Source organism: Aspergillus ibericus (assembly GCF_003184845.1).
Source record: "Aspergillus ibericus CBS 121593 unplaced genomic scaffold BO80scaffold_69, whole genome shotgun sequence".
Taxonomy (NCBI): Eukaryota; Fungi; Ascomycota; class Eurotiomycetes; order Eurotiales; family Aspergillaceae; genus Aspergillus; species Aspergillus ibericus.
In genome coordinates, this window is record NW_020292167.1 from 38,809 (window position 1) to 61,805 (window position 22,997).

Sequence of the window (22,997 nt, forward strand, 5' to 3'; positions counted from 1 at the left end):
AGGAAAAAATAATTCCGAAGGTAAAAATTGGTGTGGTGAAGCGGAAGAAAAATAGGGAACGGGGAATAAAAAAAGTGCCCCCACGCGGGATTGAACCACGGACCTCTTGATATCAGTAGGTCATACAAGTCAAGCGCTCTACCACTGAGCTATAAGGGCGGTTGTTGAGATTCTCGAAGAGAAGAGCCTTATGTAGGAGTACCACATCGAGAAAGTATTGTGATCATGATGAGTATGGATGAGTGTGTGTTGATGGTGTTCGGGGAGAGATTTTATCATAGCCACGGTGGATTATTTTGAACTATTGGTTTAGTGACAGCAGTCGAATTGAATCAGGGGTTTTACCATGGCTGTTATTACATTGCTGCCTGGATATTCACTGGAGTTGTGGTGTAGGTGGGGGTTATCATTGGCTCTTATCTGTTATGTGCATATTCCAGTGTATGTGTGTGTCTGTCTGTGAAACAATTGGTAGTCGTGTCTCAAAGTAAATCACTGGAAGCAGCCACAACACAAGAGTCACTCTTACCTCTTCTATTCTATATCAGTCTGGTGATGCTGTGTGTGTGAACTGGTTCCTGACCTGATCCAGACAACTTGGCAGTTCCTTGTGTGGATTTACTAAAATGTATTAGGTGGTAGGGCTAGGAATATTCTCCTACCTGAACTTAACTGATCAAAAAGGGATCATGTCTCTAATCTCAGTAGCACACTGTTACATTCCTGAGCAAACTTACTTTCTCTGCACATTCATTGACAACACAGGCTCAGCCCTAGAACATAATTACACAGGCCCACTGTTCAGTGACTAGAAGTGGCAGTTCCCTATGTAAGATTCCCTGAACATAATCTCCCAGAAGCCTATATAAGGGTCTCCATCCCTTCCTGTTCCCTCTTCATCCTCATCAGCTCATATAGATAAAGATTACATTCCCCAACATCCAAAGCAACTGAACCTCGTCGACAATCTCCCCCACGTCTCCTCCATCTAAACAATCCCCCTACCTCCGCGCAAATGCTGCTCCTCGGCCAGAACCCAACCAACGCGCACTCCTCCACGCTATAAGGGTCCTGCGCGGAACCCATCGAGCTACATTGAGCTCGCTACACCAGATCTCCGCATCACTTGGGCTGCTTCTCTCCCTCACTTTCCTTTTACTCCGTCGCACTTGAGATTATATATAGCTGCTATTTAAGGCTACCGCCAAATATCTGGCCAGAAGCCTATCTTCATGCCGTGTATCTGAAAAACAGAACCCCAACCCGAGCACTGAAGTCCAAAAAGACACCGTTTGAGGCCCTGTTCGGTCGGAAGCCAGACGTATCAAACCTCAGACCGTGGGGTGCCAGGGCATTCGTCACCATACCTGCCGAAGCCAGAAAGAACTATCACTCAGGCAAACGTGTCAACAAACTAGACCCAAGAGCTTGGATGGGTGCCTTCATGGGGTGCGAATCAGACGCGCTCATAAAAGTATGGAACCCAGAAAAACTCAAGGTGGTCAGGGTAGATGTTGCCGACATACAGTCCGGTGGCCCCATCGAAGAAGATCGCACACCAAACCGTCGCACTTGAGATTATATATAGCTGCCATTTAAGGCTACTCAGGACATTCTTAAGTCTTAACCTCCCATGGCAAGATGCGGAGTCCACGCTTGCGCTGGACATCAGAAAACGAAGGCCGGACTCTGCTGTGTCTACGGATCGTCGCTTTCTTGCTCGTGCAATAGGTTATGAGTCTGGATGGTCCTGTGGTTATCAATTGTGCCATATTGTGGTTCTGTCCTCGACTTTAATTTGTTCGTTTTCTGATCATACTCGCAATTAATGTCGGATGTTCGCCTAGCGATAAGGACAAACGCCACTGACACACGCTACGGTTATGAGCCCGGATGTCCCTTCAGGACACTGACAACTACATTTTCTGGTTCTGCTATACTCAGCTTCGAGTACTCCGATTGTACTGTTCATACGGGCAGCAATGGTCTGGCGATGCATTTTCTCGGTCCCAAGTTCAGCTTGATCCCAGGCCACAGATGGATTACGAAGGTCGAAGACCGAGATTGCTGGAATAAAAAGGGTGTATATATACAGCAAATTTATCTCTGGAGATGTTCGACCCCGTCGGTTGGACACCTTTAGAGGGGGATACCTTGCGACAAGGTACATCTTCATGCTACGTTTAAATCGCGGGTGGGGAGGCAGGCTCTGAAGTCCGTGCGAGGAGCACAAGAAGGCGAATCCATATCAGCGTCCATGCTGCCTGGTTCTGTGACACACTACGCACCCATCTCGTCCAGCGGGACCTGGAATCAAGGGATAATTCGTACTGTGGTATGGAAGGGAAAAGGCACTGGTGATATCCCAACGGTGACGGGAAGTAGTGTTCCTCCGGTTGTTTCGAATCCAAGATGTCTGAAAAGAAGGCTGGCTGTTCTCCCTTATGGAACAGGCAACCTTGATTTCGATGCACAGTGGCTTGGAAGGGGGTTAATATGGAAGCAACCACAGATCCCGTTCGCGAGGAGACGGACGATCTCGTGGTCTGCCGGAGCATCCAATAGTCCGAGTCAGCATAGGCTAAGTATCTCATGATGCTCGAGACCTGAATTCAATCAACCCATGTGGCGGCTTGTTCCTGGTACAAGAACTGATATGGAAGAGCACGGAAGAGCCGGGAAATATGGGAAACTGATTCTGGAGGAAGTATAGTTGCCCGCCTGAGCAGAAGCGATGGATCAGCCGCAGGGCTAGGCACTGAGACCGAGGGCACAGAAAAGGTCATGAAAACAAGGCATAGTGCTCTTTCCGTCAAGACTCAAAGATTGCAACACCGTGACCTTATTCCGGATGTTTTGAGGCACCCTTCCAGTGCGAACGATGTCTTCTTCACGCGGCAGATCTGCCTGACGGGGGCCTGTACATACCACTATTGGCAGCTACAAGGTGGTGTGGCTGGAATCTCCAAGAGGCGTGCTTTATGAGGTATCATACGGCATTTGCTCATGACATGCTCAATCAGCCCGATGCAGGATTTCTACATCTCCCCTAATGATTGTGTCCTGCTGCAAAGTTCGCGGCCAAGAAACCCCGGGACGATGGACGCCATGCTCTGGCGCTGGCAGGCTCTATCAGCGCAGGGTGATCACAACCTGACAGACATAGTCTTACATCCCAGGTTCTCCAGAAGCCGCCCGAGTCATCAATCTCAAACCACATATCGGACATGTCAGAATGTGGGCATGGCGTACGGAGACCTTAAATTTGTTGAGCATGATGCCTCAAAGCAGACCTTCATGTCCCAGTATCAGACCATGCCAGCTTATAATGTCATGGGGGCCTTAAGACAGGTCGAGCATCACTGCCTTGGCATGATCTGATGGACAAATTAGCACAAGCTATACTCAACCAATACCTCGCTGGTCAATAGCTTTGCCCTCCCAAGGAGGTCTCTAATAGAAACCGAGCTTCTGAATGCCTTAAGACAACAATATGAACTGATTTTACAACTTCGACATCCCCTAATGGCGCCTGCGCGGACCAATCTCATGATACTTCTGCTCCCACCTTCCCAGCGTGGATGCTTCCAGCAACCCTACCTTTCACTCTTTTCGTTGGATTATGAAGAGTCCCTTGTCTTACTATACGGCACGCGAAATAGCCCCTGTAGCAGCTATCTTCATACCGCTTGATCTGCTTCGTTCATCATGTATGCGGCTGCTAGGAAACCTACTGGCCGACGAGCATACTTGGGCGGATTGATGCCCTCCACCATATACATATATCAAGGGTTTGGTTGGAAGGATAGACCCAGTCAGCCATTGGGGGCTAGATCATCATATGTTTCCGGGCTTCTGGTTCCGTGACTGGAACAGGGAATATCGATAGGGAGGAAAGACCCGAGAGTCTCGATGATGAAGAGCTCAATAGAGATTTGAAAGATAGGCTTTGCCTACACTGGACGGGTTATCAACTTCCCGTTGGTAAGCACTACACTTGCATCAAGACTCGACAGATCCATGTCTATGCTAGGAATGGCGTGCGAATTTTGCTACAATAGGGCCAAAGCTACTTGTTTCAGATAGAGAGATTGGGGTGGGGATCTGTCTCTAACAAAATGGAGTGAATGTACCTATAGGGCTTCGAGTGGATTAGTTAGCGGATTATTATACTGATTAGAACCTGATCATCAATATCCTCAGTCTATTGATCATAATGAATTCCAGAGCATAATAGTAGAATGAAATTAGCATTTCTGGCCTCTTTCTTTCTACTCAGACCTTACATCTGCTATACTTGGACTTTAGACAGAATTATGACTGCCCGTGTATTGGCACAAGTGACACTTAGTCAGCAATACCACTTTCATGTGACTCTCTCTATGTAGTTTAGCGCCGGGTGTGATCCGGGGAAAGCGGAGGGATTGTCTTCTCTTCGTGATCAAACCATTTACCAGTTCTCTTGTTGTTTACGCAGTTGTGGCTACAATGCAATGACAGCAAGAACCGTGAGATTTCCACTTCTTATATGTCTCAGCGACGCTAATATCTCAAAGCATAAGCTGCAACGCGAGGCGCCCAGGTAGTCCCGGTCGGCGCAGAATGTCAACAACGCTCCCCCTTCTCCACCGGCAGATTACATTGGCCTCGGCGCTGGACGACGACGACAATGTGCTGCAAGAGCTTCAATACCCCGAACAGCGAATCCAGTTCTTTACTTATCTGCTCACCAACCGAAGCGCCATCGAAGCTATCGTGTCGCACCACCTGGGACTGAAGCGAAAACAGACATGTCGGATTGGAGAAGTCAAAGAGTGGATCTCGGGGAGCTTCAACGTCTGCATACCGGTATACATCGAAGGCTGGACTGGAAATGCACCCAAACGTGTACTGATCAGGTTTCCGTTGCCCTACAAAGTTGGAGAGTTCACACACCCCGGGAACGCAGAGGAGAAGCTTCGCTGCGAGGCTGCTACGTTCTTATGGATCCAGGAGAACTGTCCGTCCATTCCAATCCCTCACCTATGGGGTTTCGGATTTGCCGATGGCCATCATGTGGGTATTCTTCAAGGCTGCACGATATTCTGGACTAACTATTCGTCGCGTGACAGTTTACCGCGTTCGAGCATATCCCACTTTTCCCCCGACTGATATGGCATGCCCGCCGACTCCTGTCATCCATTTTTGGATACTTGCCCCCATGTCGATACGTGGCCCGCCGTGTGGCTCGAAGCTTAAATACTGGGTATTTGATAATGGATTACGTCGAAAGCACGGAAGGGGTGATGCTTTCTGACTCATGGGAGGCACTGCGGCATGACAAGACTCGAAGAAACAATCTTTTCAGAGGACTGTCTCGCATCATCTTATCAATCGCCCAGGTGCCCTTTCCACAAATAGTGTCTCTAACACTTGACAACAATGGTGTGATCAAATTGACAAATCGCCCTCTAACCCTGCGGCTCCAACATCTGGAAAATGAATCCATCCCGACCAATATTGGCAGAGACCTAACCTATTCCACCACGGATTCGTACCTGCTGGACCTGCTGGCGTACCATGACAGTCGTTTGCGCTTCTCACCAAACTCCGTACGGGATGAGTACGATGGCCAAGCACAGCTGTCAATCTTGACTACTATGCGTGCTCTTCTTCCCCACTTCACGAACCGTGATCTCTGTCGGGGTCCATTCGTCTTGACCCTTACGGATTTACATCAGAGCAACATCTTTGTCGACAGCGACTGGAACATCAAGTGTCTTGTCGACCTTGAGTGGACATGTTCGCGCCCAGCAGAGATGCTACATCCACCATATTGGCTCACCGGTCGGGGAGTGGACCAGTTAGGAGGGGAGCATCTTGACGCTTTCAGTGACATGTACAGCGAGTTCATGAATGTGTTCGAAGAAGAAGAGAGATCGCTGCCCGCCAAGGGGGGGAAGCCCTTCAACCTTACGCACATCTTGAAGAAGGGCTGGGAGAGAGGTAACTTTTGGTATTTTCATGCTCTCGACAACCCCAAGGGCTTATATAATATATTTTTGGACCACATTCAGCCGATCTTTGCAAAACTGGATGATACTGGACTGGCCGAGTTCGAACGAACGATAGCGCCGTATTGGAGCGCCGACGCCACGGAATTCCTTGCCAAGAAAATACAGGACAAAGAAGTGTATGAAAGTCAACTGCGAGATGCATTCGACGCCGCCAGCAATACCCAAGTTGAAGACACGAGCTCATCTCGTCCCGGCTGAGTCCCTAGAATTTTCTTGAGTGTTGTGTTGGCCCCTAGCCAAAGCCTTGGAGGCACGTTTGGATGCTGCTTCTCTCCGACGGTCTTGGGCTGCCTTTCCTGAAGACGATAACTGTTCCATGGTCTTTTGGTCGGTTAGGCCAAGTGTGATTGAATTCCGGGTTTCGCGCTCTGCCTCCTCTGTCGCATTTCGGTCGGCCATAGTGACCCAGTAGCGCTAGCGTCGAGGTCTAATGTCACGATTCTTAAAGCCGAAGGGTCTATACCAGATGAAATTAGCCCAAACTTCTGGTTCGTTCCCATAACTGCTCCGTCGTCCATGTCTGTAACCCTCCATGGATGCCGCGGGATTCGGCAAACCCCGCACAGAGATGATTACAGTTCGAATCGTATTACGCTACAGCCTACGTTCTAGACAAAATATGTTTGAAACTGACAGAACCAATGGAGCATTTGACTATATACATCACGCATTTGGGGCGGACGACAGGACAACACAACGCCGTGTGTTCATGTCAGCGGTCGGCGTGAGAGTCTGCAGCTCAGGGCACTGGACGACCGTGCGATCCGGATGCTCGAGCGTACAGATATCACACGCGCTTTTATAGACATCCATTGGCCAGAACTTTGCACGAAACGACTTTCTGAAGCTGACACTAGGCTTCCCAATCGGGACAGAAAAAGAGGCAAAGCCTGGGGCTCGCTCAAACACCACCAACGCGCGAAGACCCACGGCTCCCCGGGATTTCTGGATGCCAACCCAGAATGGAATCCTCGCCTTCTGGATCTCTTGCACATTGAGAAGGGCCTCCATCAACGCGTCAGGACCCAGGAAGCCGTAGTGCTTCGTCACAAAACCACGGGCACCCCCCGTCTTCAAGACAGAGAACCTGGCATCATGCTTATCCAGCTTGACGTCAACCCCATCTTTGAATCTCATTGCCGTTTGCACTGAATCACATTTCACCGCCCAAGCCTTGTGCCCATGAGGACACGCAACCTTCAGTTCGGCGTGAGACACCAATCCAGTACCAACGAGGCCGAGACAAACCCAGCTGAGAGGTACATTGGCAGCGGGGCGCAGTTCCAGCGGCATCTTCGCCCATATCCAGGTACCATCTCCGAAGATTGACTCTTCTTCCGGATCAAAGCCTTTTTCCACTCGTCGAGTGAAATTGACGTTGGCCTTCTCAGAGCGGCCCTTGCCCATACCTTGACCCCCCTTCGCTGGGTCCTTGACCGACTTGACGTTGACATCCGGCACCTGGGAAGGGTCACCAGGGGCTTTTTGCAACGATTCAGTCGGAGTCGGGCTGCCGGAACGCTGGCGTTTACCACCAGCTCCAGAGCGGGCAGAGGCTTCGGCAATGGGTTCAGGGTTCAGCTCGTGGGAAGGCTTCCGCCACGAGCCACCACAGTTAAGTGGTGACTTTCGGGACTGGACTGTCCAAGACTTCCATGCTCGTTTTGGACAGTCCACCCCCGTATGGTCCGTAGAGGCGCATCGTTCGCAAGGCGAGGGAGAGGGAGGTTTCTCTCCAACGGCGCGAGACAGCTCGGCCTTCTCTTCCTCTGCTTTCCGATACGCCACCTTGCGGGCCTTTTTTACGATTTTGCGGGCGGCTTTTTTCTCCGCCCGCGCAACGTAGGTTTGGTATTCCTCCTCGTTGGCAAACTGCCGCAGAACCCCCTTTACGAGCATTTCGAAAGGACGATTCTCCCTTTCGGGTCTATCGTTGGTCGCTGCGGACTGGCCGTCCGAGGGGAGAGCACCAGACAAGTCCTCACGGTTATCGCTGCCCGCCATTTTCAGGTGTAGCAACCAGATGAGATGCCTTTTGGTTTGGATCAGGGATCGTCCGGGGGATTGAATTTATAGCGGCTTCGCTAGTGCAGGGCAAACGTTGGTGCTGCCCTAGATACCTGAGGCGGAAGCATGCGGATCGTCCCGACGGATCTCTTTACCGGTGCTGCTGTCCAATAGGCTTCAATTGTGATCGTGAACATTCTGGGTGTTTCGATGTACGGAAAATGGCCAATTTTTCGTGCAGTACGGAGTAACTTTTGACCGTGTATCTGGCCCACCAGTCTCAAGCATATACCTCTTTTGTTCGTATGCAGTTGCCCGCAGGAACATACAAGCCCGCACTTGTTATTGGTCAATGAACTCAATTGCAACAACAATATCTTGAATCTAAGAAGAATAGCGCAGGCCAGATTTATCCGATGTAGCAACCACTCATGGCACAACTAGCAAGCTTTCACGACAGACTCAGACAATATCTACTCTCTAGCCAACGCCTCTCTCCGCCCGGTACTGTTAGGATCCAAATACGGCCTCTCCCCCAATCCCACCGCTCTCTGCCCCGTCCGAGACCCCAAACCCGCATAATCCACCGTGGCAGCATGATACACACTGCGATTATCCCAGATCGCTATACACGATTAGCCTATCCCATCCCAACTCCCTGGAATCGAAACCACTTACCCAGATCATTCGGATTCTGCCACCGAAACCGCACCTGCAAATCATGATTCTCAACAATCAACTTCACAAACCAATCCAACAAATGTCTGCTCTCCTCCTCCGCGAGCCCATTAATCTTCTGCACATGATGGCCCACCGCAAACACACTCTTCCATCCGGTGACTGGATTCGTCCGAATCACCGGATGAATCGCCTCTAGCTTCTCGCCCACGTTCTCGGGGGCGCCTCGCGGTCCGGTGAATACCTCGAAGCCGTTGTTTTTGGCAATTTCGTTGAATCCGGGTTGCGCGTAGGTCGCGGTTAATCCTTCTAGGAATTTTTGGTAGGGTTCTGAGATTCGATCGTAGAGTTCGTAGCCGGAGGCCCAGAGTGTGTCTACCAATACCAAGTGTCAGTATTGAATCCACACCCACTAATCCACCATCCACAACGGCCAAGACAAAAAAGCACAAAAAAAAAAAAACCAAAACAAAGGAAGAAAGATACATACCACCCCCCGTAACCGGCAACTCCGTCAACCTCAAAACCGTATAATCACTGGGCACGGGTTCAAACGTAATATCACTATGCCATTCCCTCCTTTGGCTCTGTTTCTTATCATACCCCTTGTACAACTTCTCTCGCTCGCGGGAACTGATCACGCTGATTTCATCATCTGCATTTCCGTGCTCCCGTCCGGAGTTGATCACCGGGTGGATATGCAGTCCCGAGGTGGAGGGTTTTCCGGTCAATTGGCCGAGACGGTTGATGAGTTGTTTTTGCAGGTCGTTGGTCAGGTCGTTTTGTTGGCGGAAGAAGACGACGCCGCGTTGGGAGACTGTATATTGGTATTAGTGGGGATGAGGGGGAAGGGAGGGGAGGGAAGGGTACTGGTGATGGCAAGGTCGCGGAGGAGGTCATCCGAGTTGGGGGCCTCGAGCCACTCTTTCAGATTGGCGTTGGTAAATTCCCGTCCGATGACGGGGGTCACATCGAAGGAGGGGTAGGAGGAGAGAGCACCGGTGGGTTTGAGGGGTTCGCGGGGGGTGGGTTTGCTGGGAGGGACCACGACTTGGGTGTGGGTGATGGAGGGGGCCATGTTGAGTTAAGGTTGGATGGATTGGATGGATTGGATGGGTTGGATGGGTTGATTGAGTGGCGGTTGATGAATTGGTGTAGACAGATGGAGGGGAATGAGGGCTTTTATATTTAAAAGGTACATGGGTATTTGGGTTGACTCTATAGCATCTACAACCGTAGATGGTGCAATTATAGATGGTTGTTGATGCTGCAACCTCATAGGGCACAGATAGTGGCCGCGGCGTCATCCGGGGTGCGGATAATGCAATATTTCACCATCACACCTTATCTTCCCCGCCTGGCGATGAGCTGATCTGAGATGCTGGTCACGTCAGTGATAGGTCCCTACGTATCATTTTATACTACATGTGTCTATTATAATTGCTCTCACCAGAATGGTTGCGAGCCATCTTTGTGGTGGCTTGCCTCGTTGAGGTCAGCTGACTTAGAGCACCAACGGCCCCAGAAGGTCACCGCGATGTTATCTACACGAACAGTACTTTCGGAAAAGTAGAGAAAGATAAATAGAATCGCACAACTTTAGATCAGGTGTTTGTACCACCAAGCACAGGATGGATTCCTCTGGCCTGGAAGCGTTCACTTCGGCAATGCACCTCGGGTGGAGCATGAAAATGTATATCTGCCAGATGTAGGTATTTATCTCATCTAGGTGCCTTCCAAAGGGCTGCATTGCCCTAATATCCGTGCAGTGAGGTTCTCTTCGCGGATCCTGCCTCCGTGGGGCTGCTTAAGAGAGCTTATACTGCCCAGGAAATGTTATGTCTCATTTATCTGATTAACCTGGAAATTCAGACCAAGATTCACCCACACTGGATACATATCCCAATTGCACCTTCCAAATCTTCTCTGAAAGGAAAGATGACAGCTAAAGTGCAACCCGCGGACTGAAATTTGGTTATTCTGACTCCTTTTCAATACACGGTATGAAATCAGCAGCCCCTGCAAATGATAGTTTGAGAACCTTTGGATTGTCATGCCCAGACAAAGTGAATCAATATGATGAGCTTATAAAGACAAGGCAGATGTAGCCTCGTCGAGATTCATCAACAACAAGTCATCAATTCTCTAACTAGCCTATCTGGCAATAGATCAAATTCTGACTTACTTGAGCAAAACGCCCATACGCTCGGATGCCTCAGCTTCCAGCAAAACAGTCACTGTAGTCGAGTCATAGAAGGACTAGGGTCTGATACCTATTGATCTAACCTTTAGCACATAGGGTCTAGATCACTTAGGCCGGGTATTCCCTTATGTACAATTTGGTTTCAGGCGCCTCGGCTTGAAAAGCATGCTAAGCAATAGCGGTCTTGATTGATACACCAAATTGCACAAATTAAGCCTTCTGCTTGGCTTTTTTGATTACTAGAAATTTGACCTCATCTAAGTAAGTTGCTAGTGTTGCTGGCGTGGCATCATTGAGGGGACGTACTTCTAGAAACTCTTTGTCTACATCTTGTTTTGATTTTCCCAGAATGAGTAGTAAAACAGTTCCTTGTTTGGACGCTTAGACATGCTGACAGTCCAGGACCTGGTAAATACATTACCGAGAAGAAAAACGGGTCCAGGGGCTGTGTCAGGACACATATAGAATACAGCATCCTCAGCTTGTCACGGGTCGGTTCGAGACATCCATTGATGACGGCTGATGCACGGACTCCAGTGGATCTTACGCGTCCCTCTGACTGGTGCAATTTCCACCTCCACCAAGGATAACCGGAGCAGCCAATCAGGTCAGCGCAAATCGATTCCGAAAAGAGTCAAGTGGGTATTGCGAGGCTCAGCCGACAGCTGGCCCTGAGCCTCAACCGGCCAGAAGAATTCAATTCGGTGGATTTGATTTGCTGATAGCTAGTGCTTACAATGGTGAACTCGCTTACAAGAGTCAGTGCGGCAAAAGTTGGCATATTTAATCCCAGCTGAACCTCAACGGAAGAAACACATAGTGGGAGCAGACAAAATGGCTGTTTCGGGTGATTTGTTCGAGCTGGTCAGGCACAACGGCCCTCTTCTTGCAGTCGCAGGTGTCAGTGCCCACCTGTTCTACTGGATCCGCGGGGAACGTGGCAGCAAAGCAGCCCGGCTTTGGTTGTGCCTGAATCTTCTGGTCAATACGGCCACCCTTGTCAGTACGACCAACAACCAAGGGTCATGGTGCAGCAATGCCTGGCTCTTCAGTATTGCCGCAGTATCAGTCCTGAACCTCTGCTTCTACATTCCCCTCTTCACCTCCGTCCTTATCTATCGAGCTTTCTTCCACCGCCTGCATCAATTTCCAGGCCCGTTCTCTCTCAAGGTCTCCAAGTTTGTCAGCGCATATCAAAACATCGAAAAAGGACGCAACTTTGAGCGTCTGTGGAATCTCCACCAGCACTACGGGGATATCGTCCGGACCGGCCCGCAGGAACTCAGTGTTTTGTCTGCCGAAGCCATCGACACTATCTACGGTCCATCCAGTCGATGCACCCGTGCCCCATGGTATGATCGTCTCAAGACCAAGGGCGACTTTACGCAAGACTATGCGGTCTTCCACATGCGTGATCCCGCTGCTCATGCACAGCGGAGAAAGGCTCTCTGGGATAAGGCGTTTAATATCCGAGGTTGGCGCCCTCTCATGATACTGAAGGTATTGAGTTAACCGAGTTTAGCCCTAAAGGCCTATCAGCCCATGGTCGTGCAGACCACGCAAAAGTTTCTGGATGCCTTGAGCTGTCGCAGTAACCAAATCCTCTCCGGTCCTGGTACCATGGAGCTGCTCAGCTATGACCTCATGGGGGTCGTTGGATGGGGCCATTCCTTCAGGAATACTGAAAACTGGAAGCTCAACTCCAATCTGCATTTCGTCAAGGCTCTCACTGCCGGTCAACGGATCCTCTCCCAAGTACCGTGGCTGATCAGTCTCCTGGTCAGTCTTCCAGGCAGTGATGGCCCGCTGCGTCCTTACGGCACCTGGATCCAGGATCGCATCCAAGAGAAGCTTCAGAAATCAGACGAGTCCGATGCCATGAGCAGGATGCTCCCATCGATGCTGAAACTCTCCAAGCCTGCATTATACAGCGAGGGAGAACTCCTCGTCATCGCCGGAGGGTACGTACCACCCCATTCTCCATATACCAGCCCAGCTAACCCTTCAGCGACACAACCTCCACCACCATATCAACCGTGATTTTCCACCTCGCGCGCAATCCAGCTCTCCAGCGCAAACTCCAAGCCGAACTCGACGCCGCACACACAACACAACTCCAAACTACAGAACCCCCCGAATCCGACTACTACCGCTCCATCTCCACCCTCCCATACCTAAACGCCTGCATCACCGAAGCCCTCCGCATCCTCCCCTCCGTCCTAGGCGTAATCCCCCGTCTCACTCCACCCGAAGGCATCCACCTCCCCCTTGCCACCGGCCGCACCTTCATCCCCGGAAACACCGTCATCAGTGTCCCGGTCTTCCCCGTGCAACACGATCCCCGATACTATCGCCATCCGGACGAGTTCGTCCCCGAGCGCTGGACGGACGAGAAACCCGACTGGACGATGAATAAAGCGGCGTTTATGCCGTTTGGGGGTGGTCCGTATATGTGTGCGGGACGGGGGTTGGCGTATATTGAGTTGCGGGTTGTGTTGGCGATGCTGTTTCGGAGGTTTGATGTGCGGTTGGCGGAGGGGGAGGATGGGAGGCGGTTTCTAGAGGAGACGAAGGATTGTCAGATTGCGCATTTGGGGGATTTTAGGGTTGTGTTTAATTTGAGGGATGAGAAGTAGGCTGGTTGGGGTCTAGGATGTCCAATTGGACACTGTGTTCAGTCGCGTAGCTTGATAACTAAGATCGAAAAAGACTGATTATAGTTTTGCGATTATGATTGCTTCATATAAGTGTCCCCTGTCCTCTTTACTCCATACATTCCACCCCCCAAGATGCTTCTGCACTCTATCTTCCCAACCCATTCCCCCCACCAACACAAAACCATCCCTAAACAATCGTAACATTCGTAACCGCACTCCCAATCGTAACCGTATACCCAAGCTAAACCCGTCAGCTAAGTCCCTCCCCTCCCCCTTACAAAAGGAAAAAAGGTATAAACTCACCCCCACCAAAAACGCCCTCACAATCCCAATTTGCACATTGCCCGTCGTATCCGGCACCGTGATGGTAAAATTCTGATACTCATCATGAATCCCCGGCCCCAGCTGGGGATCATATCCGCCGTTGTAGACCAGCGTTCCCAGGGAACCGGTGGGATCGGGACATCCGTTTGTGCAGGATTCGATCCCGATGCCGAGGCCGATTTCGGCGACGGATTGGATGAAGTCCTATTTTATTGAGAGGAGTTGTTAGGTGGGGTGGGAGGGGATGGGGCAGGGGATAGATGGGAGTGGGGGAGGGGGGGCATACGTAGCGAGCTACTTGGACGGTTACGGACGAGCCAGCTTGGAGTTGGGATCCGGCGGCGGGGGAATTGATGTAGATGCCTTGGGCGAGGGCCGTGGTGGCGTAGAGGGTTAGGGGGAGGATGGATTTCATGGTTGCGATGGGTTCAACTGAATGAAAGGGATTGAGTTGATGTGGAAGAGGATGAGAGTGCTGGATGGATACTGGAAGAGGTTATATACATGCGGTCGCTGATTCCCAAATTCCGAGGTACTCTTATAATACTAGGTCAGATGGCAGGCTGAGCTGATATTGCTTATTTCAGGTCGATCACCTGTAAGCACGGAACATCTAGTGATATCAACCCTACTACATATATCGCGGAGCCTTTTGGTAGGGTTCCATCGCGGCTTGAGACATCAGGCGTCCCTCTCGTATTCACAACCAATCAAGCGAAAGCTTAAAGGCGGGGGATGCATGAGGCATATACTGCGTGGATATAATTGAAGCAAACTAAAAATATGATGGTAGATTCGTTCTCGCAAGGCGGATATGTCCGGTCAGATGCAATCATCTGCTGATCCTTTTCCAATATGGGGAAAGATGAGCGGCACAATGACAGCAAAGTGTATGATCGGCAGTTAGGCGGGACAATAATCCTGCACGTTGAGACATTTGCGTAGGATTTGTGTGTTGATAGGATGAGCTTGGTGAAGCTTGTCTCGGGCTAAGCTAATGCTACCATGTCATGTCAGAAGCGGGCCCGTATTTGAAGCAGCCATGCGGTCAGCCTCGGACTAAGAGGGGAGAAATAAGTTCCTCGGTATCTAAATTTAGTGCAACGTAATATGGAGTGTTGGAAAGTTAGACAACAACATCGAACAAGTGCAAATGGACTAGAAGGCGGACCTCAGACATAGACACGGGAGGGCATATTGCAGGTGTATTGTAGTCCAGTCTATCAAGGAAGAGGGAAAAGCAAGATGATTATCCGCTATTGGTTGTAATATATCATTATCTCATTATGGTGGTAAATATGGATATTCTGTTCTTTCTGGCAAGGCAAAATTAAGCCCGATACTGCAAATCTGGGTACCCTGTCTTATGATTCGCAAACAACGTGACACTACTAAAGGAGCTAAATGCCTGAGAGCATACTCTAAACTAAGCACGCATAATATCAATTACTATAGATTCCCTACTTGCATATGCCGTGTTATGTACCCCGCCCTGCAAACTAGCCACGGCTTTCCCAGGCTGATCCTCCCCAGTGCAGCTACTGTTCCTGTAACCCACCATCACTCGAGCTAGCAAGGCGAGATGTGTCAGAAATCACACCTAGGTGAATTTCGATGCAAAACTCTACTGGAAAGAGGACATTCATCAGCTTTGCCTTGAGTAAAACACAAATTCTATTCCACAAGATTGAAGTCGCATCTCTCCTAGATAGTCCTGTAGCATCAGGTAAATTGTCATGTTCATGGCTTGTGCGTTGAATTCTACAGCTCGTGCAGGCGTGCAGCTCGATATTATCCCCACTTTAAGCAGCCGGTAAATCACCCTGCTTGACAATTTCTGACATTTCAAAGTTCACCTCAACCTTCAAGACTCAATTTCCAAGTCTGTCTGCAGTCAGGAATACAATAAACCCTCAGGCATGCCATGTCCTCCATTTGTAAATTATCACCCGTTACGTTTCGGGCAAGCACCACCATATGTCCCCGGTGCCAGACATCATGGCAACCCTGAGCGTTTTCTTCCATTCGGTCCCGAGCATTGATATGTGCCCCATGCTTAGAACAGGCATCCATATAGCATGCATGTCACACCGGTACAAAGCCGCATAGAAAGGGACTCCAAAATGTCCTTCTTGGAGGGTTGCATCTGCCCCACCTTTAAGCAGCACCTCCAGGATGTCAACTGTGTTTACACAGCGAACTACCCTACTGCTCCGCCGGAAGAGCGTTACGGTATCTTCCACCCTGTGTATTCACATCCGCTCCCTTTCGAGCAGCAGCTGGACGATGGCCAGGTATCCTTCTCGTATTGTCGCTGGATGAGCTGTCTCATATCGTGTCGAAGAACCATTGACGTTGACACGTAAGGGTAATTGCTGGCTCGCAGTCCTCACATCTTCGTCATCCAGCGACTTGCGTGGAGCATGGATCGTTATGTTGAAGCTTTGTTCGAAGATCCGTTGACGTTGTTCCGCTGTATTAGTGTGGGCTAGGTGTGATAAGGCAAGACATAAGATAGAGAGGACGCCTGACATTTCCTTGGGCCGTTTAGTCAAAGAGCTTATTATCCCCTCTTGTAGGCCGTCAATACTTATAGCTTTCTCCATTATAGCCTGCCGTAAGCGATTAGACGTCCGCTCGTATACAAATATCGACGCCTACTTATCTCATGCGCTTGTATCTCCATTTTGTGGGCTTGATGTCCATAAAATTTCATCGATGTCTTGTTCTCAACAGCATGTGATAAACTCATCGCAACATTCGTGAGGACATGCTCTTGAAACCCAGGGATGTGTTTGTCTGTTTGTGGGCATATACCAAGGCATCCATGGTTAGGGTAACCTGGTCGACATGACCGGCAACGGGCGAACAGAGTCCATTTGTAGCAACAGACAGGGGTATCGTAAGTCGCGTATATAGCTGAGCAAAGACCCCGGTTTTGCAGCGACTTGGCGATATGGCTGTTTGAGAACACTTAGTGTCACTCTCTGATGGTCTTCCTGGGTTTGGTCTCGGTATTCGAGGTATATATACGCAGCACCGATTTTATCGGCAGGGAATTCTTGGTGACAACGTGCTCATCGAGATTGAATCTTGAAAGTCAGCAATTGGAAGAGTTGCGCTGGTGGGTGACTTACCTCAGACATAACGGACTTTCCTAACCGACTGTAGGGCCCAAGGCAAGTGAATCAGTATTTCTATTCAAGCCCGGGAATCATTGTTCTTTATAACACTCACGTTGATCATGATAACACGCCCATAATTCGTAGCCTTAGGAATTCATCATGTGAGGATCGGCCATCGCCCAGTTACAGTTCTTAGTCCCGTTGTTGAGTCGGTTGACTGCCCAGGTATTTGGGTTGACTTCAAGCCAAATATGTATTGATATAAATGGAGGATGGAGTACCTTCATTATCGGACACCGATACTTACCCTCAATCCTGTGGTATATTCCGATGTCCCGGGAGATGCCTGCAGATCATGCGTATCCTGCCCCTTGTATGTAGGAATTTCACACAGAGTCGGTAGTCTCAGACGCGTTTATGTCTATATAAAGGTTCTGCATGTTTAGCGAACCAGTCCAGTTCATCAAGTCCTGGATGCTGAGCGTTCGAAAGAACCGATAAACGTAAGGAACGAGATATGAGAAATGCGTCATTCACTTTACTTCATTCTCTGGACCACCGATTATATGTATAGTCTAAGGGTTGATTGGGACCTAAAAGGTGCGAATGGCGTGAATCCTGCACAGGCAGGATACTTCTTGGACTGCATTAAGTCCAATATTGCCTGCTGTGTCCTGTTTGTAACAATATCGGTGTCCTCTTGACGGGATCATTCTTCCTCGACATTGTTCCTGGCGCTGGGATTTCGCTGCTTGCTATCGCTCAGGAGGAACGGAACCATTGATAGTGTTTACCTATCAGTATGAGGATATAGTCAAATGTTTACTTCACCTTTTTCTCGTTTCCTCTCATGCCCCATAATATCATCAATAAGCCTTCATTATAAATACGTAACAGGCTGGTGCGGACGCACATAATGACCCTCTAGTACTGGCCTTCTCCTCCGAACATTGCAATATTCTTAGAGATAATATTCCGCCAGTGTGAGAATCTTCTCCTCCTCCAACCGCCTGCCAATCAATTGTATCCCCACCGGGGCGCCATCGTAGATCTCAGGATCATCTAGCAACGTCAACATCGACTCAGCTAACTTGAAAGAGGCCACTTACACTCCGAGTAAACCTTCTGGTCTACCTTACTAAGGAACTTTGGCGACGCCTCCACCCTGTGAATCTCCTTGTCGACACGGGTAACCGGAATCACTACGCTTGTATAATCCAAGGTATTGATCAAGGTGGTGTAACCCGTGTGGCGAAACTTCCCCGAGATAACAGCTGCATGAGGTGCAGTCGGACAGACGATAGCATCAACTGGTCTCCCGGTCCCTGTCAGCTTGCTGGTGCTGTTCCACAAGTCCATGTACTTTTTCAGGTACTGCCGTCTCTGCACGTTCAATGCTGCAACCTCCCTGGCATTCAGGTGTTTGCGTGTGTCAATAAGACACGGGGGAATATGTGCCTCGCCTGACAAGGCGATATGGCTGAGTAAATCTTCGCCGCTGTCCATGTTGTACGCTTTTCCCTGTTGAATGTAAGTTCAGATCGCCAAGATTATAGCAGAGGCTTCAAATGTACCGCGAGTTCGTGACCTTCTTGACACAGCGCAGGATCCCACTGGATGATCTAGGATGCAGTGAGAATCAGTCAGTAGCAGGGATTGCCACGAGAATTACCTGATGACCCAGTTCCTTCAATATATGCGTGATAAACAGCATAGCCTCCTTCACCGGTGGATGAGGCTGGACAACGCCATCATGGCTCATGATGCCAAAGGAGAGCGGAGAAGGGCCACGGCCGGACGACGCTTTGATTATATCCTGTGTCTCCATCTCGAAGTCATCTCTCCACGGTAGCGGCAACGCAAGTGGGTCATGAAGCCACGGCTGCTGGGAGAGAACAGCCTTGAAAAGTAACTTCAACGCTCCAATACTCGTCGCCATCGGGCCAACCGCCGACAAGACAGTATTTTGACCATCAATAGAATTCGCCACTCCTTCATAGGGCATTCTTCCGGCAGATGGACGAAGACCAAAAACCCCATTGAACGCCGCCGGAATCTGTATCCTCCCTCCGATATCAGTGCCAAACCCGGCCGGTGAGCCCCGAAGCGCAAGCAATGCTCCCTCACCCCCAGAGCTTCCTCCGCTCGAAAGATGACGATTGACTGCAATGATGATATGGGTCGAATACCCCGCATTTGAATGTTTGGTATGCTTTGGTCACGGGGATCCGGAGAAAGCAAGCGTACGGAAATTCCATTTTATTGGGCAAGTATACTGCTCGGAGATATGAGGGTAAATTTACAACAGGCACTTTCGTCAATTCTTCGTTTCATAAATTGATAGATCGTCTAACATGCACCCGGTGCGTTCTCCTAGACCCGTCCCTGAATTAAAGGAATTTGGGTATATGGATGGGTTTCAATGATATCCTTCAATGGAAGCGTGGTAGACGTATGATCCGATAGACGTTAACAAACCACTGTTTGATGGTATCGCCATAATACAGATGGTCTTCCTCTAACTCCCTGGATTAGACGGTAACTGTCTCACCATATGATATTGTCAACAGATTGTAATCGTGTCAGATAAATATGGCAGATACCTGATTCCCTGGGCTGCATGGCGGTACATTTGAAAGGGTAATATCAGGATTAGATTACCCAGGAGACATCCCATATTGACGCCATTATGCGTAGGACGTATCCAGTGGAACATACCGCAAATCAGTAACATCTAGTGAATATATAGCCAGGTAACAGAGCGATGGGCCAGATTCTTCAGACCGGACCTGTATCAGACAATGCTCCAAACACGACAATGATGCACAGCCCTTTTCAGCAAATGATGAAGGGCAATGGCCCAGCAACAGTCTAAAACAATACCCCAACCTCAAGTCTCAGAACCACCATGACACCAAAGATATCTCTTATATAAATCCTGGCTTTTCCAGTAAATCGCGCTGAGAATACAATTGGTGGGCCTGCAACTCCTCTTCTACCCAATGCAAAAGGGACATTCCGCGCTCTCTTCTTTTCTTCTCATTTGCCTATACAGCCTTAATCGCTAGCCTTCACAACGCGCAATCTCCGAAAAACCGCATATTGAATGCCCAGGCCATCACAGCAGAATATGAGAACTGGACAGAGCATGATGTTCAGGAGGATTTACCCTTGGCCCTGAGCTTCGTGCATTTATCCACAAAACCGAAAAGGGAAGCTCTATATTCAAAATATTCATACAACTCCCACGCACAGAAGGCTACAAGTTCCTTTCCACTACGAGGGTTCAAAAATAGGAAATCTTTTATGTTCTTGAAACACCAAGAAGGGTCTACACCGCAGACCAAGATATATGTTCCCAACGGCACTGGATCTGGAGGCCCATTGATGGGGGAAAAGGCAGTTTCGGCAGGAAAGGGGGATTTCAGTCTTGTAGCCCTAATGACGGGTGTGTTGTATCTCTGGTCACTTCCACAGGACTTCTGGAACGCGCGACAGATCATCACCTTCACTAGTCTCCTGGTATGTTTGATTCGGGATACTAGGTCTATCGAATGTCACAAAATAGATAGATATCTCATGTGCTTTAGATCATGTCGGGAAGGTTTTCCATTCGCTATATATTTATAGCTGCAAGACTGCCAGACAATAAAAGAATCTTGTGTCTTATATACAAGATCCTTTTCATTTCACATCATCTCGTATCGATACAGCAAGATTATTTACCACGGCCTGCGTCATGCGACAGAAAACTAATATCATCATAATTAGCCGTATTTCTCTCGTTCACATGCGCCGGCGTAGCACCAACTATGCACTGCTGATGAGCATTAAATCAAAGCACGGTTGAATGGCGCTCAGCTAGGACATATTCACTCGAGTTCTGCAACGTAGATTGGGGACTCTTGGGAAGGAAAGCCTGATGTATGCCCGGTTTCAGTGCAGTGGAAAGCACTAAGTGTCACAAACGAGGCATATTAAGTTAGACTAGCCTGATCGTCTGCTCCTATCGAATTCAAGCGGTCTCAGGAATTAAATTCCGATACGATTACTCAGCAGGCTTATTTTAGCAATGGTTTCTGCAAACTCTATGCATGCCAAATTCATACGAAGGCAGTGGCGAATACGTACTACGCCAGTGTACCGTTATCTCGTGTGATAAGAAATTACAGTTCAATGATCTGCAAGGACCTGAGATCCTAAATACCCTATCACCATCATAGCAAAGGGTCTAGTTCTCTGAAGATAGTCGATATCAGATATGAACCTACTGCATCACGTTCTAGGCTCAAGACATCCAGTGAGTACACTTAAGTCTAATCCAGTCAGAGCTGGAACGCATATGATTAACCTCAGTGGACCCAGACCACTGCATAATTTGGGAACCTATCAAAAACATTTCCAACGCTGGATACCAATGGGTGGGGCAAGATCGTCAAGTCGATGACCCGTTGAAACCGAGCCCTACCATGGATCGGATGCCACCCGTTCCTCCCTGCCAACTCTATATCAAGATACTTATGACGAAAACCTGCCATGGCGCGTTCCACCCCGCCCCTTCATCCCGACCAGAGACATCATGTCGGCCGCGCTGAGAGACATAGGCAGCGAGCTGGGCGCCCAGCTGGCCCTCCCCATCACCTACGTCGTCACCGCCTTCCTCTCCATCGCTCTCTACAATGTCATCGAGCTGACCTTCATCCTTTTCCTCACCTTCAAACGCCGCAAGGGCCTCTATTTCTGGAGTTTCGTCGTCGCCTCGGTCGGGATCGCCATTTACTCGATCGGCTTCGTCCTCAAGGACTTTAATCTCGTCGCGGTCTCCCTCTCCTATCTCTACGTCACGTTCATTGTCCTCGGCTGGTGTGCCATGGTCACCGGCCAATCCATGGTCCTCTACTCGCGTCTCCATCTGGTCGTTCGCCATCATTTCCTCCTCCGCTTCGTCCTCGCCATGATCATCTGCGACGCCATCTTACTGCAAATCCCCACCACCATTCTCTGCTACGGCACCAACTCCCCCGCCTCGGCGACCTTCGCCGTCCCATACGCCATCTACGAGCGAATCCAAGTGACCGTCTTCTTCGTCCAAGAATCCATCATCTCGGGCGTGTACATCTTCGAAACCTTCAAACTCCTTCGTTCCGAATCCCCCATCCTGGAAGAAACACATCGAGAAGCCGCTCGACGACTGCTCCTGCACCTAATCATCATGAACATCATCGTCCTCGTCCTGGATGTCGCTATCGTGGTCCTCCAATTCATCGGTCGCTATGCCCTACAAACCGTCATCAAGGGCTTCATCTACAGTGTCAAGTTGAAGCTCGAATTCAATATCCTCAACCAACTCGTGGCGTTCGTGTATCATCCGCATATGTTGAACTCCGGGAGTCCGGAGGAGGGAACCTCGTCGAGGAATCTCTGGGAGGCGAGTCCTCAGGCGGAGCAGGGGGCGGTTTCATCTTCGGATCAGTCGCGTGCGCATCGCAGGTATTGTGCGTGGGCGATGGTGGCGCATCGAGTCAGACGGGAGTTTGCGATGTCGGGGGAGCAGAAGGCTTCTGGGATTAGACGGGCCGCGAGGAGACAGATGGGGTCGGTTGATATGGCGCAGAATCGGGTTTGAGTTGGTGGATATCAGTTCATGTTGGAAGGTATGGATGATCTGATAGGTCAATCGTTAGGTTGTGCAACCAGAGTTCGTGTGCCCGTTTACGAGACAGTCGTTCACTGCGCTTGAGATTGAAGAACTTCAATGTCCTTGTACGATACGGCTACTTGGGAGTTTCTAATTAGACAGCTGGTCTGCCTTGGTTTACTGTTATTTGGGATGAGATATGTATTGTTATATAGTTAGATAGGCCAGATGTAATGTACTATCATGAAGGAATTAATCTTGATCCAATGTAGGATATCCGAGAATACCCTCACTAAGGAACTAATGGAT

The 22,997-nt window shown here is 49.5% G+C and overlaps 7 protein-coding genes and 1 non-coding gene across 8 annotated transcripts; 3 read left to right on the plus strand and 5 right to left on the minus strand.

The window, feature by feature from the left end:
• Positions 1 to 75: 75 nt before the first annotated feature.
• BO80DRAFT_t287 lies at positions 76 to 159 on the minus strand. The gene has a single exon. It is a non-coding gene; the product is annotated as a tRNA-Thr (tRNA).
• A 4,443-nt stretch (positions 160 to 4,602) lies between these two features.
• On the plus strand, positions 4,603 to 6,254 carry BO80DRAFT_439200 (uncharacterized protein; the record flags this gene model as incomplete). Its single annotated transcript, XM_025721072.1, has 2 exons — positions 4,603 to 5,055; positions 5,112 to 6,254. The coding sequence occupies 2 exons, from the start codon at positions 4,603 to 4,605 to the stop codon at positions 6,252 to 6,254; spliced, it is 1,596 nt and encodes a 531-aa protein (XP_025569997.1).
• A 446-nt stretch (positions 6,255 to 6,700) lies between these two features.
• On the minus strand, positions 6,701 to 8,090 carry BO80DRAFT_429700 (uncharacterized protein). Its single transcript, XM_025720530.1, has one exon. The coding sequence runs from the start codon at positions 8,058 to 8,060 to the stop codon at positions 6,720 to 6,722; it is 1,341 nt and encodes a 446-aa protein (XP_025569998.1). The 5' UTR covers positions 8,061 to 8,090; the 3' UTR covers positions 6,701 to 6,719.
• A 446-nt stretch (positions 8,091 to 8,536) lies between these two features.
• Positions 8,537 to 9,819, minus strand: BO80DRAFT_486012 (TauD/TfdA dioxygenase family protein; the record flags this gene model as incomplete). The annotated part of the gene is made up of 4 exons (XM_025723512.1): positions 8,537 to 8,688; positions 8,742 to 9,116; positions 9,232 to 9,558; positions 9,612 to 9,819. 4 exons carry the CDS (start codon positions 9,817 to 9,819, stop codon positions 8,537 to 8,539), a joined length of 1,062 nt encoding a protein of 353 aa, XP_025569999.1.
• Positions 9,820 to 11,778: 1,959 nt separating this feature from the next.
• BO80DRAFT_505986 (cytochrome P450) lies at positions 11,779 to 13,580 on the plus strand (the record flags this gene model as incomplete). Its single annotated transcript, XM_025724525.1, has 3 exons — positions 11,779 to 12,418; positions 12,467 to 12,905; positions 12,953 to 13,580. The coding sequence occupies 3 exons, from the start codon at positions 11,779 to 11,781 to the stop codon at positions 13,578 to 13,580; spliced, it is 1,707 nt and encodes a 568-aa protein (XP_025570000.1).
• Positions 13,581 to 13,626: 46 nt separating this feature from the next.
• BO80DRAFT_497561 (uncharacterized protein) lies at positions 13,627 to 14,513 on the minus strand. Its single transcript, XM_025724082.1, has 3 exons — positions 14,212 to 14,513; positions 13,905 to 14,129; positions 13,627 to 13,842 (listed from the first exon to the last, which is right to left on the minus strand). The coding sequence occupies exons 1-3, from the start codon at positions 14,338 to 14,340 to the stop codon at positions 13,789 to 13,791; spliced, it is 408 nt and encodes a 135-aa protein (XP_025570001.1). The 5' UTR covers positions 14,341 to 14,513; the 3' UTR covers positions 13,627 to 13,788.
• Positions 14,514 to 18,011: 3,498 nt separating this feature from the next.
• Positions 18,012 to 19,211, minus strand: BO80DRAFT_368182 (amidase signature enzyme; the record flags this gene model as incomplete). Its single annotated transcript, XM_025716326.1, has 4 exons — positions 18,012 to 18,112; positions 18,160 to 18,571; positions 18,625 to 18,672; positions 18,723 to 19,211. Coding segments are annotated over 4 exons (1,050 nt in total), but the record flags the coding sequence as incomplete, so codon positions are not given.
• A 2,418-nt stretch (positions 19,212 to 21,629) lies between these two features.
• Positions 21,630 to 22,676, plus strand: BO80DRAFT_418441 (uncharacterized protein; the record flags this gene model as incomplete). Its single annotated transcript, XM_025718259.1, has 1 exon — positions 21,630 to 22,676. One exon carries the CDS (start codon positions 21,630 to 21,632, stop codon positions 22,674 to 22,676), a length of 1,047 nt encoding a protein of 348 aa, XP_025570003.1.
• Positions 22,677 to 22,997: the final 321 nt, after the last annotated feature.